The sequence below is a fragment of the Heteronotia binoei genome, chromosome 6 (genome assembly GCF_032191835.1).
Source record: "Heteronotia binoei isolate CCM8104 ecotype False Entrance Well chromosome 6, APGP_CSIRO_Hbin_v1, whole genome shotgun sequence".
NCBI lineage: Eukaryota > Metazoa > Chordata > Lepidosauria > Squamata > Gekkonidae > Heteronotia > Heteronotia binoei.
The window spans coordinates 94,070,315-94,085,751 of record NC_083228.1 but is presented as its reverse complement, the minus strand read 5'-3'; the positions used below and the strand labels follow the sequence as shown (position 1 = coordinate 94,085,751).

The 15,437-nt window shown below is 41.9% G+C and overlaps 1 protein-coding gene across 1 annotated transcript in view; it reads right to left on the bottom strand.

Moving 5' to 3' along the window:
* Positions 1–15,437, bottom strand: part of TRIM42 (tripartite motif containing 42) — a 41,453-nt gene that overhangs the window by 13,849 nt on the left and 12,167 nt on the right. The window contains exons 2-3 of the mRNA XM_060242693.1: positions 5,260–5,566; positions 1,255–1,958 (exon numbers count right to left, since the gene is read on the bottom strand). Coding sequence (XP_060098676.1) covers positions 1,255–1,958; positions 5,260–5,566 — 1,011 coding nt within the window. The remainder of the gene's footprint in view (positions 1–1,254; positions 1,959–5,259; positions 5,567–15,437) is intronic.

Genomic DNA, 15,437 nt, shown 5'->3' with positions numbered 1-15,437 from the left:
AAGGGAATGGCTGTTAACAATAGTACATTTTGGAGGACATTAATTCATAAATTGAAAGTGGCTTCACAGTACTTAAGACAGAGAAAGTTTTCATTGCTGTACTTAGATACATTGAGTAAAGCCATGTACCCACTGGGTTTTTCAATCCCTCTCCTCCAATATGCCTCCCAATAGGTTGTTCCTGAAGCCACTTTAGATGTGCATCTGAAATAGCATAATCATAGTCAAAAATGAAAATCAGAAAAAATCCTCATGTACATGCAGGTAACACAGGTTCAGATGTTCAGTTGTGGTGAAAGCATGTGATGGTGATCAGAATTATGCCACTGACCTTGCATTCAGTCGTCATGTATTCAGCCAAATTTATGAATAGCATCCTTCTTTATGTACTGTACACTCTAAACATATAAAGTTGGGATGCTGGGTTTTGCATCATTCTTAAGTACAAGGAAGAGATTATGCACATACAAGTGCTTTGAAACCTAGCACCAAAATAATAATGTGGGTGAGGCATTTAATTTTCTTAATCTATGTGAAAACATGATGGGGTGGGGGGTACATATAAAAATGAATGAAGCCTTTGGGGTACATCTGAATTTCCCACTGCTACCACTGCATGGTTTTAGGAAATACAAAGGAAGAACATGATTCTGAAAGATGTTTGGTGAGTATCACCTTCTCCAAACTGTGGTTTCTTTCCTATGGTTGCTTCAAAGTCCTCTAATAGTATTCTCTCTAACAACAGATATGAGACCTTATGTCCATCTGAGGTCACTGAGAGACATTACAGATGCCAGCCAGTTAAGCCAGGTGATAAGAAACCAAAGACCTAGATGCTGAGGGTCAAGATGGAGGAAGAGCCTAATAGAAGACTTCTACTGTGTGGAAGGATTAGAATATAGGAAAGCTGACTTTACTACCTCATTTAGAGACCCTTAGAAAAGCATGCATCTCATTTAGAGACCTTTTCAGAAAAGCATGCATCTTCCCTATTATATTTCACAAATTAGAAATGGAAGCTACCTAGTAAGACAACAGCACAGGTAGAAGTTGGACCAAGATTTTCCTTAGACTATCCAAGACTTGATCCCTGGATCACACTACTGTACAGCTTCTCTTCTTGTGGTCACAATTCACCAGCTTGTTACCATCGTACTCATGGACTATTTAGCTGCAGAGAAAGCACCGTGAGGCTGGCTAAATTATCTAAGTACAGATCAAGCAGAAAGAGTAGAATGAAATACAAACAGGAACCTTTTTTGAACTTTGCAATAGTACTGAATAATTCAGCAGATTGTTTCGAGCATGCCATTGGCAATGCAACTACTTCGTGATCATTGTGCCATGATTCCTTGCAATAATCACATACTAGTTCATGGTCATCAAGGCAGTATCTGGAGAGCAATGCATCAGGATGGAGCAAACAGTTTTTTTCTTCCCAGACTTCATAGCTGACTTTGGTGAATATATGGTTTTGAGTGGTGACATCCATATGGTACTCTGTCAAGCAAACATTACAGTAATTCAGTTGACATGTCACACATCTTTTGACAGCATGTCGCCGCTCAATACAAACTTGGCAATAGATGGGTATTTTGCTTTTGTCAAATCTCCATTTTAGAAAACCAAACCGTCGCATATATCTCCTAGCCAGTCTGGCTCTTAAGTAATTCATCCTCAGTTGTATTTTATTAGAAAACGGGAGGCAGTGTGCCTTGCTGCATATTGGGCAGGTAATGATAAAGAAGTTTTCAATGACCTCAGCACGTTCCTGGCTGCTCTTGATACATTTCTCACAAAGGCAGTGGTTACAAGGCAACATAAATGGATGGAGAAACAGCTCTTTACACAGGGGGCAAGTCAGCTGGTCAATAAAAGCATGTCCTGATGCATCTTTCTCCAGAGTAATGACAGATGTGTTGCTTCTTGTTCTTCTTTTGGGGTAGCCATATACGATTCTGAAAACAAATGAACAATAAGCCAAAAGATTTCTAACTATCGATTCTAACTATCAATCTTCAGAGCCTAGTACCTGAAAAAATTCTATCTTACAACAATCCTAATTGCAAAGAGACAAGTAGGAATAACCTACATGTGTATGTTTCCTGTAGCTATATATAAACCCCTGTAGTCAGGAATGTTTCATTCTATAATGATGCTAGAAATTATAATGGGTGAATGCATTTTCACTGAGGAAAACAAAGAAACAGCACTAATATTCCCTTTCCAATAGTGGGCTCAGGACAGCTTCCAACATAATAAAAACAATTAAAACTAACAATAGGCAATATAACAGATAAGTAATAAAATCAAACAGCTAAAACAGATTAAAACAGTTAAGCCTCAGCTCAAGTTAGTTTTAGGCAGCATGGATATTGTGGGCAGATCAATTAAGGCATACCTGTCCCAACCTAGGCGTCCAAGATGTCAGCTATATCGATTTAAAGCAATCAGTGCAAGGAGGCCAGTTTAGATGGTGTAATAGGGTTAGGACATCTGTCTGCCTCAGCCATAGGCCTGGTGGAACAGCTCTGTCTTACAGGCCCTCCAGAATGGTAACAAATCCGGGAGGGTCCAAACCTCCATAGGGAGCTGATTCTACCAGGTCGGGGGCAGGGCCGAAAAAGCAAGCCAGACATCCCTTGAGACAGGGATGGTCAAGAGATTTTGACTGGCTGATCATAATGATGTCCGGGGCTCATATGGGGAGAGACGGTTTCACAGGTATGCTGGTCCCAGGCTGCGCAAGGCTTTAAATGTCAGTACTAACACCTTAAAGTGGATCCGGTAGTCGATTGGCAGCCAGTGCAAACTGCACAGCATTGGCTGACTGCTCACCCTTACACGCGATTCAGTCAGGAATTGTGCTGCCGCATTCTGCACCAGCTGGAGCTTCTGGATCAGCCTCAAGGACAAGCCTGCGTAGAACGAGTTACAGTAGTCCAGCCTGAAAGTGATTGTTGCATGGATCACTGTAGCTAAGTTCTGAGGGACAAGATAGGGTTGCTTTTGGCTGGTGGGGGCTTTTGGCTGGTGCGGGGCAGTTGTTTGGCCTGCTGAAGATGATAGAAGGCAGATTGTGCAACAGCTATGATCTGGGCCTCCATGGAAAGGGTGGCATCCAGTATCACACCCAGGTTCCTCACCTTCTGAGCTGGCACAAGAGATGTGCCACCCCTCTAAATTTTCTTTTCAAAAGCCTCAGAGGCAAACACCCTACAGTTCAAGAAAAACAGAGACAAAGGAGACAACTGGGAACAGAGAATGATAGGGTGAGTGGCTAACAGCTAAGGAATGGAAAAATACGCTGCTGTCAAGCTTTACCAGAAGTGAGAGAGTCCAGGAAGACACCAATTTGTCAAAGTGGCTAATGGGCAGCTTTTGTCTTTCTCTGTTGCCTTGTGTGTGTGTGCCTGCTCTGATACATAATTATCTGACAGATCTTGCTTCTGTGCTGCTAGAATCTAGCCCAGGAAAAAATTCCTGTGCAGGGTGTTGCAGAGCAAATTCTATTGGGATCTAGGAAACATCTCCTTCACAGATTTTGCTCACTTGCTTCTGCCTTTTCCAAATACTCTAACTTCATCTTGCTGCTTTTCCTGGGCTTGTGTTGAGAAAAAGGCAAGGTAAAACACACACACATATACATTTAAACCTCATTTACACCTAGAATTCTACTATCCTGTGGTAGGGGAAAGGGGAAATTTACAAGTCTTCAGTGTGAGGACACTTTTGCAGTGAGGAAGAGGATATCAAATCGATAGATTTTATGTGGCTGAAAATCAGCCAGAGGGGAAGGTTAGAACATCTCAACCAGGCCTTGAATTCAGTGGGTGTTCACAGGAGCACAACTCCTGAACCTTTCTGACAGCCCCCCTCCTCCTCGCCTACCTACCTTGTCCATTGAATAGTAGGTGCAGCTGCATGACAATCCCTGGATTAGGAGAGCAGGCAGCCAGCCAGGAGCTTTGCCATATCCCCAGCAGCCATTATTAACTCCTGGAGAAGCCCGCGCCACCTTTTCTCCACTTCTTATGTGATTTTGGGTGGTGGGTGGCTTGCTAGCCTTTTGACTAGGAGGGGCAGCCTTTTGACTAGGAGAGGCAGCTGGATCTTGAGCCAGCCCAAGCAGGCCTCACTTGCCCAGGTCTCTCCTTTCTTGCGCTGGGTTGCTTTTTATTGGTGGGTGGCAGCATATACTAATGAGCTTCACCACCTAGTTTTCTACAAAATGACCCCTGATCTCAACCATTCAGCATAACTTAAGGAGCTGGTCAAATTCTCTGCTGCTGTAAGACCAGAAAAACCAAGTTGAGACCTGTGCTTTCTTCACACTCAGGACAAGGTTAACCTGAGGAAAAGAGTCAGAAGACCTGGCTGACTCCATCACTTGGAAGCAGTACACTGCCAACACAGTTGTCATCACACCACCACCAAATTACAATGGAGGGATGGAGTGGGCATTGGCACTGGAATGGGGTTGGGGAGTAGCAATCAGCAGAATCACTAGAATATCATGGAGTTGGTTGTGCCTTTCTCAAGATTAGAGGATATATAGGACTCTGGTTCTTCATGCTGCAGGTTGCACCCTGGAACAACTTGCCATGGAACAACGTGGCATCTTAAATCATGTTTACAAGGAAAACCATGCAATTTATGTATCAGGTATTAGTTGAAGGCACTTGCCAGGGTCTGGAAGAGGTTTCAGTTAGCTATACCAGAATGTCACTCTGTGCACTTTGCTAGTGACCTTTGGAGCAGCCACAGTAAGTATTCCCTGAAGGAGAATACATAAAATACTGGGGTGACAGGGAACCAGAATACCACATATGTTCATCAGTGGCTGCTAGCTATGGTGACTAAAGAGAACCTCCATGTTCAGAGGCAGTAAACCTCTGAATAACAGTGCCAGAAGGCACATCAAACAAAGGTCTTAGCCTCTTTACCCTGCTGTTGGACTTCCAGAGGAACTTGCTGGCCACTCTGTGAGACAGAATGGTGGACCAGATGGACCACTTGTCTGCTCTAGCAGGGCTCTTCTTATGTTTCTATGTTCTTCCCGGTAAATCCTGCTTTACTTTGCAGATTGTTTTTTCTTACCCTTTTTAATATCTTCCTTCTTTCCTCAGTCATTGTCCCAGCTTCACCCACCCTTCTTATACCCATAGATTCTGAGAAACTGTTCATATGGATGATAAATGATGCTTAAAGAACTATCACATAATCATTTAAAAGAAACCACAGTTCTGTGGCACTTACTCATTTCTGTGTCGAGTCCTGTAAGGATTAGGGACATAGGTGCAACACCTGCTTTCATAGCACTGACACTCTGTATTCTCATATGAACAGCAACAACACTTGCAATGTGGGTTATTGGCACAAGAGCAGCAGCAGCACCGCAAATTAGGGTTCTCTGAGCATGAACAGTGAAAACACTGGCAAGGTTCATCTTCCTCATGTGGACAATAGCAACAGTCACAGTTCCGCTCATCAGTACACAGGAAACGCCAACACAAACAGCATTCATCTTCCTCATGTCTGCCAGGATACCTTCGTGAATCAAATGCTGTGCAGCAAAGACTGCAAGGGCTGCAAGCGCAGCAAGGGCAGCAGGGCAAACAATGGCAGCCTGGGCAGCATGGGCATGTCAGACAACATTGACATGCCACACCCGTCATCTCCTGGCAAGGGACTGGAGGATTTGCCCTTCTTTTGGTCTTTACAAGCTGGTCTTGCTTTGTATGCCTACAGCAATTGCCCCCCCCCCCCTGTTAACAGTGAAAGTTCTTTCTGACCACTTAGGAAGTAATAATGACATCACAATGGCACATAACAAGGAAGACATGGATATCTTTTGAAGTGGCATTACAAAGCATGTCACCATGACTGGATCTAGCAATTGAGCAGCTAATATTCTGAACCACACAGGGAAACTGGATATCAGTGTGGATTATATCATTGCCCTGAGATTCAGCAAATCCAATTCTGTGACAGCAATAGGACATCTTGGCTTCAGTGCTCGCAACTCCTGCCGTTGTTCAGCACTGTAGTTGTGGCCTACCACTACATCAAGACACAAACTGCAGAAAAAGAGGAAAGTGACATGAAGAGAGCAGGTTCTTTTTGAAACTTGTTGTGGGATCATGTGACTAAACTAACATAGAAATCGGCTGGTCCTGCCACTAGGCAAATTAGGCAATTGCCTAGGGTACTGGCCTTCTGGGAGTGCTGCATTGGATGCCCCCATGTGACTTGGTGATGTTATCATTGCAGGGGGATGCCAAAAGTTAGCCTAGCCTAGGGTGCCAGACAGTCTAGGGCTGGCCCTGGTAGAAATAAAATCTAGCACATATTAGATATGTGAATGCACATGAAGTAGCCAAAATGGTACATCCTTTGTTATGAATATGCACAATTTCCCTCATCAGAGATGCCTGTAAGAACATAAGAACATAAGAGAAGCCATGTTGGATCAGGCCAACGGCCCATCAAGTCCAACACTCTGTGTCACACAGTGGCAAAAAATTTTATATACACACATACACTGTGGCTAATAGCCACTGATGGACCTGTGCTCCATATTTTTATCTAAACCCCTCTTGAAGGTGGCTATACTTGTGGCCGCCACCACCTCCTGTAGCAGTGAATTCCACATGTTAATCACCCTTATAAGAACATAAGAGAAGCCTGTACCCCCACATGTACCCCTTCTACAGTTTTCCCATGAGTTCTTTCTAGTGGTCTGCTATTATGAACTACAATGAACTACTGTTGATTAACATTTCTGTTCCCGTTTACTCGATATTGAAAGATTAAATCATTGTGGCTGGCAGAGATAATATATTAGCAGCAGCTGCAGCCAGAATAACAGATTTGGAGAAGGTTTCCAGGATTGCTGCATTATCCTGTTGGGGTTTAACACACAGCTGCCATTTCTGTCACAGTTACATCAGCAACCAAGCTGTGCACTTTTCCTCACCCATCTATTTGTAGGATGTTATGTCCTGTGACTAGTATTGGTTTCTAAGGGAAAAAATGATAAAGTGTAGACCTGTATGCTCTTCAATACTACAGAAATTAACACAAGATATTCTATTCATACTAAGGATCAATTAGCATTTGTATAAGGCAGGGGTAGCCAACGGTAGCTCTCCAGATGTTTTTTGCCTACAACTCCCATCAGCCCCAGCCATTGGCCATGCTGGCTGGGGCTGATGGTTGTTGTAGGCAAAAACATCTGGAGAGCTACCATTGGCCACCTCTGGTATAAGGTATTTATTTCAGATCCATCCAATGAATTATCCTTTTTACATGGGGCGTTTTCGCACTGACCTTCAAGTGGCGTGACGACCCTCTTCACACCGGAGGATCTGCGCGGATTTCGCACAAGAAGCGCCGGCGCACCCAAAAGAGCCAGCGACTTCCGTCGCGAAACCCGCTCAAACGGAAACCGCCAAGAAGCAGGAAAATGTTTGAGCGGGTTTCGCGACGGAAGTCGCCGGCTCTTTTGGGTGCGCCAGCGCTTCTTGTGTGAAATCCGCGCAGATCCTCCGGTGTGAAGAGGGTCGTCGCGCCACTTGAAGGTCAGTGCGAAAACGCCCATGGTTTTTCCTTTATTTCACAATGCAATTCCTTCCCTTGACAATAGGTTCCATTGTGGTTTTCTTTTTAAAAAATCCTCTACAAAATAGAATGATTAGGAAAAAATATAAAATACAATACCCCCCCCCCAAAAAAAAAACAACACCCCTCAAAGACAAAGAGAATCAGTGCTGCTATTCACATCCCCATTCAGCAGGGCTGGCTCAATTAAGGTTTACAACTCTGGGGCTGAGTCCAGACTGGCATTTTGAACCAGCCCATGGATGGGATGTGGGCAGACCAATAAAGCATGACCAAACATGTGCATCTGCCTTCCATCCTGCTCCCGCCCCTGGGCTGTCCCACTCGCACCACAAAAAGCATGACTATGGGATGGCCCTCGGATGGGTTGGGGCCAGGAGCGAGGCAAGCAGTAGATGTGAGCATTTGGTTGTGCTTTTTTGGTCCACCTGTATCCCATCTGTGTGCCAGCTCAAAATACTTGTCTGGACTCATCCTGGGTTGGAAAATTGCAGGACATTTAGGGATAGAGCCTGGAAAGTTGTGGTTTGAGGAGGAGAGACATGAGCACCATATAATGCTATACTCCAAAGCAGCCATTTTTATCCAGGGAAACTGTTCTCTGTAGCCTGGAGCTCAGTTGTAATTCGGAGAGATCTTCAGAGCTCTGGAGGCAAACCTAGGCTCAACATTTTTTACTGTAAGTAGGCACAGCTTCCCACCATCAGGTCTTGGATCCCAACTGCAGCAGGGGTTTAGGGGGCACAGCTCCCATGCCACATATGAACTCCAGGGAAAGTGCTCTGCAGCCTGTCTTGTGAGCCTGGCACTGGTAGGAGTGTGTGTGTGTGGGGGGGGGGGTAGGTTTTAATTCTTTCTGTCTCCACAATAGGCCACAAAGGTCCTCTATCATCCATCTTGCAGGCTGGCAATGACAGGAGTAAAAGGAGTTACTGCTGTGGCTCCAAAATGGACTGTGACTCCTCTGCAGTCTGTCGTGGACCCAGGCAGCCTCCTCCTCCTCTTCCTCCGTCCTGCTATAATCAGAAGAGGCTATATTCAGTGCCTTTGGCAGGCACAACCATGGCCCTAATAACTGGAATGAATCCCTTTGATTATGGCCAGAGGGAGGGGGAGGAGACAACAACAATCCAAGCAGGCTAGGAGCTCAGGCAATTACTTCCCCTGCTTTTCCCTGTCCACAATTGGAAGGACATCAGTCTCTTCACCAAGAGCAGCCTCATTCCAGTTATTAATGACAGGGTTGTTCTCAGCAAAGATATCAGAGATAGTCCCAGCAGTTTACTGCTGGAGAGAAAGGGAGAGAAAAGACTTTGGAAGCTAAGCAGGAGTCAGCCCTGATTAGTATTCGGATGGGAGACCACCAAGAAAGTCCAGGGTCACTAAACAGAGACAGGCAATGGCAAACCACCTTTGAGTGTCTCTTGCCTTGAAAACCCTATCTGCAATTTGATAGCAAAAATACATTTTTGCAATAATGAAAGGTTCACTGAAATCTTTTGTATCAAATCTTGATTATCAGCTACAGAAAAACAGTAAAGATTAGACAAGGTAAAGAAACAGAGTTCTGTTCTAAAGAGTTTTCTTCCAGAGGGATAGATGAGGAACATATTCATCTACTACAACGTTTAAGTTACTATACCAACAAGATGTCATATGTTACGTTTTAGCTATTGCTCTGCAAGTCTTCACTGTATTAAAGTTGAACTTCTGCTGCGAAGTGAGGTGTGATCCATTTTAATAATGTGTGATCACATTTTAAAAATGGAGTTTATGTGTCTGATTGGTAGATAAGTAGAACATAAACTGGTTCTAATTAAGAAAAGAATATTTTGTAGGAATTCTTTCTATAATAGCAACTTAATCTGGGATATTTCTATATAGTTAGCCAAAGAATGTATTGGGACAATAACACTTCCCTGCATCCAACTATGTTATACAAGTTTTTATTGTGAACAAGAATCCAAGTAAGTTTTAAGTGGAAACACAGATAAGCCATTCAGCTAGGGAATCAATGACATGGAAATTTGCTAAACCCCTTTGATTATACTTTCCCCTTGTTATCCAGGATTGCAGACTATATCTGTGGATGCAATCACACATTGTGTTTTTCATGTAATATTATTAGAAAAAATCTTATTGCATTAGATTCATATTGGTTGCACCTAGTACAAATCTATCTCCACTAAGAGAAACTACTAATATTGTTGTTTTTATATCCAGCTGTAAGCTTTTGAAGTAATCTGTTTAGTGGACTAGTGCAAATTAGCAATTTGACTTGCACATGAGGCAGCTGAACTCCTTTGTACCCCTCTGGATGGTACAAGGGCCTGTATGAGGGAGGGGAGGGAGAGAGAAGAATAACAGACTGCATGCAGAACACTATTGATAGTCTTTTGAATTCTGGACATTTACTGTATCCAGTCCTTAGAAGCGGCCTGTGGCGCAGAGTGGTAAAGCAGCAGTACTGCAGTACTGTGGTCTGAACTCTCTGCTCACGACCTGAGTTTGATTCTGGTGGAAGCTGGATTCAAGTAGCCGGCCCAAGGTTGACTCAGCCTTCCATCCTTCCGAGGTTAGTAAAATGAATACCCAGCTTGCTGGAGGGGGGGGGAGTGTAAAAGACTGGGGAAGGCAATGGCAAACCACCCTGTAAAAAGTTTGCCATGAAAACGTGAAAGCAACGTCACCCCAGAGTCGGAAATGACTGGTGCTTGCACAGGGGACCTTTCCTTTCCTTTCCTTTCCTTTCCTTTCCTTTCCTTTCCTTTCCTTTCCTTTCCTTTCCTTTCCTTTCCTTTCCTTTCCTTTCCTTTCCTTTCCTTTCCTGTCCTGTCCTTATTGGAGTTTACTCACAAATAAGTGTGCATAGGATTGAGTCCATAATATGATATCATTAACTTTTTAATTTTTTTTTATTTTTTCAAATTTATATTCTGCCCTCCCTGCAAGTGGGTCTATGGTGGATTACAGACAAACAGTTAAGCCACTTGGCACTAACTGTCAGGTTGAGCCTGCCGTTCTTTCTTTCTTCTGAACTATGTTAAGTTTTGTTTTTCGCTTGCACATAACCATGCCTTGTTAAGTGGGTACAGGAGAGGAATGGAGGACAGAAGACCTTGTTATACATATATCATTGCTGTAACAAGCTTCCTTATCTAGTTGTTATAGTAACAGGCCTGTTTGGCCTGAGAATGCAACTGTAACCTTGGAGGTGGGAAGCCAGTGAAGATGACTTGCGCCTTGAAGTACCAACTTCTATGGGAACCAATGGACCAAAGACGTGAGGATAATGTTAGCCCACACTTTTTTCTGTGTACAATTGTAACCACTTTGCCTATCAGATCATTTCTGGCAATGGCTTAGCAGAAGGTTAACTCTGACTTTAATAAGTCCTATCCATATTCACATGAGCATGGATTTGTGGAGTGGATAACTGGCAGAACCTTACAGTACATAAATTAATAAATAGTTAAAACCCATTAAAACAAAGATGTTTGAAACAAATTGCACGAGATGTTTGAAACAAATTGCACGAGATGCACAGTCTCCAAAATTGGTCCCATTCCCATGTGGTTGGAATGATGATGATTTTGATGTCAGCAAAGATTTAAGCCTAAGGAAATGTCTATTTCCATTGGAGGAAGTCCCTTTAGGTTTAAGAAAGGCTTCAGATTTTGCTGACAGGAGTGATACTACTTAAGCAAGTACCACTAATTTAAAGACTTGATGTCCTAAAGTGACATTTGTCCTAGAAAAACAAACAAAAAATCCCCAAAATGTAATCAAGCTATGAAATGAAAAGTATATGAAATGAAAAGCTATGAAATGAAAAGATGAGAGCCAGTTTGGTGTAGTGGTTAAGTGTGTGGACTCTTATCTGGGAGAACCGGGTTTGATTCCCCACTCCTCCACTTGCAGCTGCTGGAATGGCCTGGGATCAGCCATAACTCTGGCAGAGGTTGTCCTTGAAAGGGCAGCTACTGTGAGAGTTCTCTCAGCTCCACCCACCTCACAGGGTATCTGTTGTGGCGGAGGACGATAAAGAAGATTGTGAGCCGCTCTAGGACTCTGAGATTTGGAAGGGATGGCGGGATATAGATCCAATATCATCATCATCATATATAGCAGTCTCACCTCTGTAATGTATCTGCTTTGTGGGTTGGACCAGTTTTCCATATGTCACTTTAACTCCCCCCCTTGAAAATCCCACATTGTCACAAATTATCATTGTTTATGATTAAATGCCTCCTTCCTGCTGTTATTGAAAATACGTTCACAATGAGAACATACATAATGGAAGGAGAGATCACTGGAAACTGCTCCTTAAACAAACAACCATAGGCCCTAGATCATGTATTCATATTTTGGGAAGGAGCTATTAGCATAATTAGAGTTGGCTTGTGTCAAAGCACTGGGTACCAGCCAATTCTATCATGGACTTTATTTAGCAAAACATTGTTCTCCAAAATACAAGTTGCTAGTGACCACCTTTGTTTACTGTTTGTACCATGTATATCTGACAAGATATGGACAGATTAGCATATCCCTTGTGCAATAATTTATATTTTATTTATATATTTTAAATAATTTCCTGTTAAATTATTATGATGTTGCACTCATTTGAAATTAGTGTTACCTATATTGTTCCTTTGGAAACCAAGGTAATAATCATGTGGATAGTATGGAAAATAAGCATAACAGCAGCCTTAGAAGTTGTTGATGGGTCACAGAATTTGAAAGAAAAGACTGCAGCTACTTGCCAAAGAAGTTGTGAAAAGAGGACTTCCAGTTTCGGCGACATGTCTTTAGGAGCGGCTCAGACCGGTGCGTCTAGAGTTGCTTCTAAATCGGACTGTTGAGGGGTCCCCCATGAGGGGTGACTTGACTCTGGGACCCAGGAAGGGTCCTGGAAGGCAGGGAGCTCGAGCAGTTGAATGGCGGAGACAGTGGAGGTGGCTGCCCCCCGATCCCAGCTCGCTCCAAGCCTCGCTGTTCAGATTGCAATTTTTAAATCAAGGGTCGAGTGCCGGCTTCTTCCTTTCCCTTTTCTGACTTAAGCGACTCTGCAGTAGCAAGACAAGTTGCATCTTTTCTATTATGACTGCAAGTGTTCTTTCTTCTTATTATTGATTTCTAAGGCATGGTTTTTGACAAGCAGGAAAATGGAGAACTGGGGCTGAAGCGGAATTCAAGTAGAGGCAAAAGATAGAGAAGGGGGGGGACTCTTTCTCCTCTTTCAAGGCTTCTAAAAGTTTCTGCCTATCCTGGTGATGCCTATAATACCTGCAAGAGAAGAATCACACCAATTCTTAAACACAGAAGAGACTTGATGGCTGAATTTAATTGATTTGTTTTAAACTTCCTTCTGGGGAAAAAAGATCTGACTTTGGGAAAGTTGTTTCTAAGCATATATGGATGTGAAGGACAGCTAGCTTAAGAAGCAATTTGAAGCTTAGACTGAAGTGCTCTGAATAAATTTATATGAGCTCCAACTTGACTTTTAAATTCTAGTGGGCATTGTATATTGACCCATAAAGCATAACAGGATTCTTGGTTGAAAGAAGAATATTTGTGCCAATTTCTAAAGTGGATTATAATTCTTTGATGCTGGATGTTATGTATAGAACCCTTTAATTTTGCTTCTTCTTTTTTTTCTTTTATTCATGGTTTGAATATTTTTGATATGGTTTGAATATTTTTGGCTTTGTATTTATTTTTTCACTCTTCCTCTCTTTGCTTATTAAATTTGGAGTCTTCCTTATTTTTACTATTTTTTTTCTTTGGGAGTGCCTGGTACAACTTGTGTTTTTTATTTTTCTCTTGGGTTATTTGTTTAATTTTTAATTTTTGATCTCACTTTTGGATTACAAATAGGGCATTCAGGCCTGGATTACAAATTTATACCTTGAAGCAGTTGGAAGATCCCGTAGTGACTTGGATTTCAATTGAACTATCATTGGCAGAGGACTTGCTATAGTGAATTGTTTTTATTGTAGTGAATTGGCTACGTGGTATTAACTGTGTTTTACTAAAAAGTCTTTATCATTAGTTTTACTATTGTTTTGGGTATGACAAAATGTTGATAGATGCTAGAAGGCTGTTTTCCTTTTAAAACCATTCCATCATAACAGCATTGCCTGGCAGAGATTAGCTTATCTGTTATAAACAGGAATACTGAGTTCCAAAACAAATGCTGAAGAGGCATCATACAGACCTGTGAGTATATTTATTTTAATAAGAATGGAAAATAAAACTGCAATTGGTTTTAAAGAAACAGTAAAAAAAATCAAGAAGGAAAACCACCAACATCTTCTCCCAGCTCCACATCTGGGCCAGGGAAAGTTATGACCATGCAGGGAGATATGAAAGAGATGCAAAATACTTTACTGACTGCCATAGCACAGTTGACTAGTACAGTTGATCATATTGTTGAACAGATGGCAGAGATCATTTGGAGAACAGCAAACAGATAGCAGAGACCAATAAAGCCTTAAAAGTATTAGATGCCCAGGTGACAGATAATACACAAAGGATGGAACAACTGGCAAAAGAACAGAACATACATGATCCCAGACTCTTGCAGTTGGAAATAGAGCTGCCTATATGTTGAGGTTTCAAAACATATCAGTACAGAAAACTGAAGATTTGCAGAAAATATTAAGTGAAGCCTTGGCTGAAATTCTACAGGTGACTCCTCAAAGGATGGAAGAAGAGTTTGATCAAGTTATACGAGTGCCATCAAGTTTTACAAGATGGAACTACCCAACGAAGTCCACTTGAAGCTTACAACAAAGAGGACCAGAGATGATATTTTGAAGCAAGCAAGAGATAAACCTATGAGGATAGCTGGAAATATGGTGAAAATTTTAAGAGAGGTACCTTGGCCGGAGAGACAAAAGAGGAGAGAATACCAAGCTTTAACAGATTTCCTGAGAGAAAGAGAAATACCCTTTACATGGCTAATGCTGGAAAGCCTTCTTTTTTGCTTACCAGAAGAATAGGTGCAGAATAAACTCCATTTTCAAAGCTCAGAATTTTCTGGGTAGAGTGAAGGAAAAAGGGGACAAGGAAAAGAAGGATGATGAAGAGGAGGAAGAAAGCTCTGGTGAAGGGAATCCAAATGAACCACGGAGATATCCGACAAGACAGCAGACTAAAAAAGATAAAAAAGATAGTGATAAGAAAAATCCATAATGGCTTCAATAGTTTCTATTAATGTGAATGGACTTAACTCTCCTGCCAAAAAGAGGAAGACTTTCAGATAATTAACAAAATTGGAAATGGACATAATTTGCTTGCAAGAAACCCATATTTTAACTAAAGACCAACATCTTCTGAAAAATAAGAAACTTAGTAGCTTATTTACAGCAAGAGACTTGAATAAAACGAAAAGGGGAGTGACAATATATATTTAGGATAAATTCAACCCACAATTGCAGTACGCCTCTGAAGATGGAAGAATTCTATTAGTGGAAATTACAGTGGACAATAAAAAAATTCTACTGGCAAATATTTATGCCTCAAATGATCAACAAGAGAAATTTTTTCAAGACTTACATCTTGAACTATCAAATTTGGAATATGTGGAATATTGAATATTGTTTAATAGGAGATTTTAATGCAGTCTCTGATAGACTAATGGACAAAAAAGCATAAACAGATTAAAAGCAAAATCAATGCAGTCATGAACTCATTCGGTAACCCTGTATGAGTTATATCCCCAAGGATGTGCTTTGACATTCCATGAAGTGAAAGCTGTAAACTATTTTTGCACACATGCAAGAAAACTGTGTATTAATAGTAATGTGACT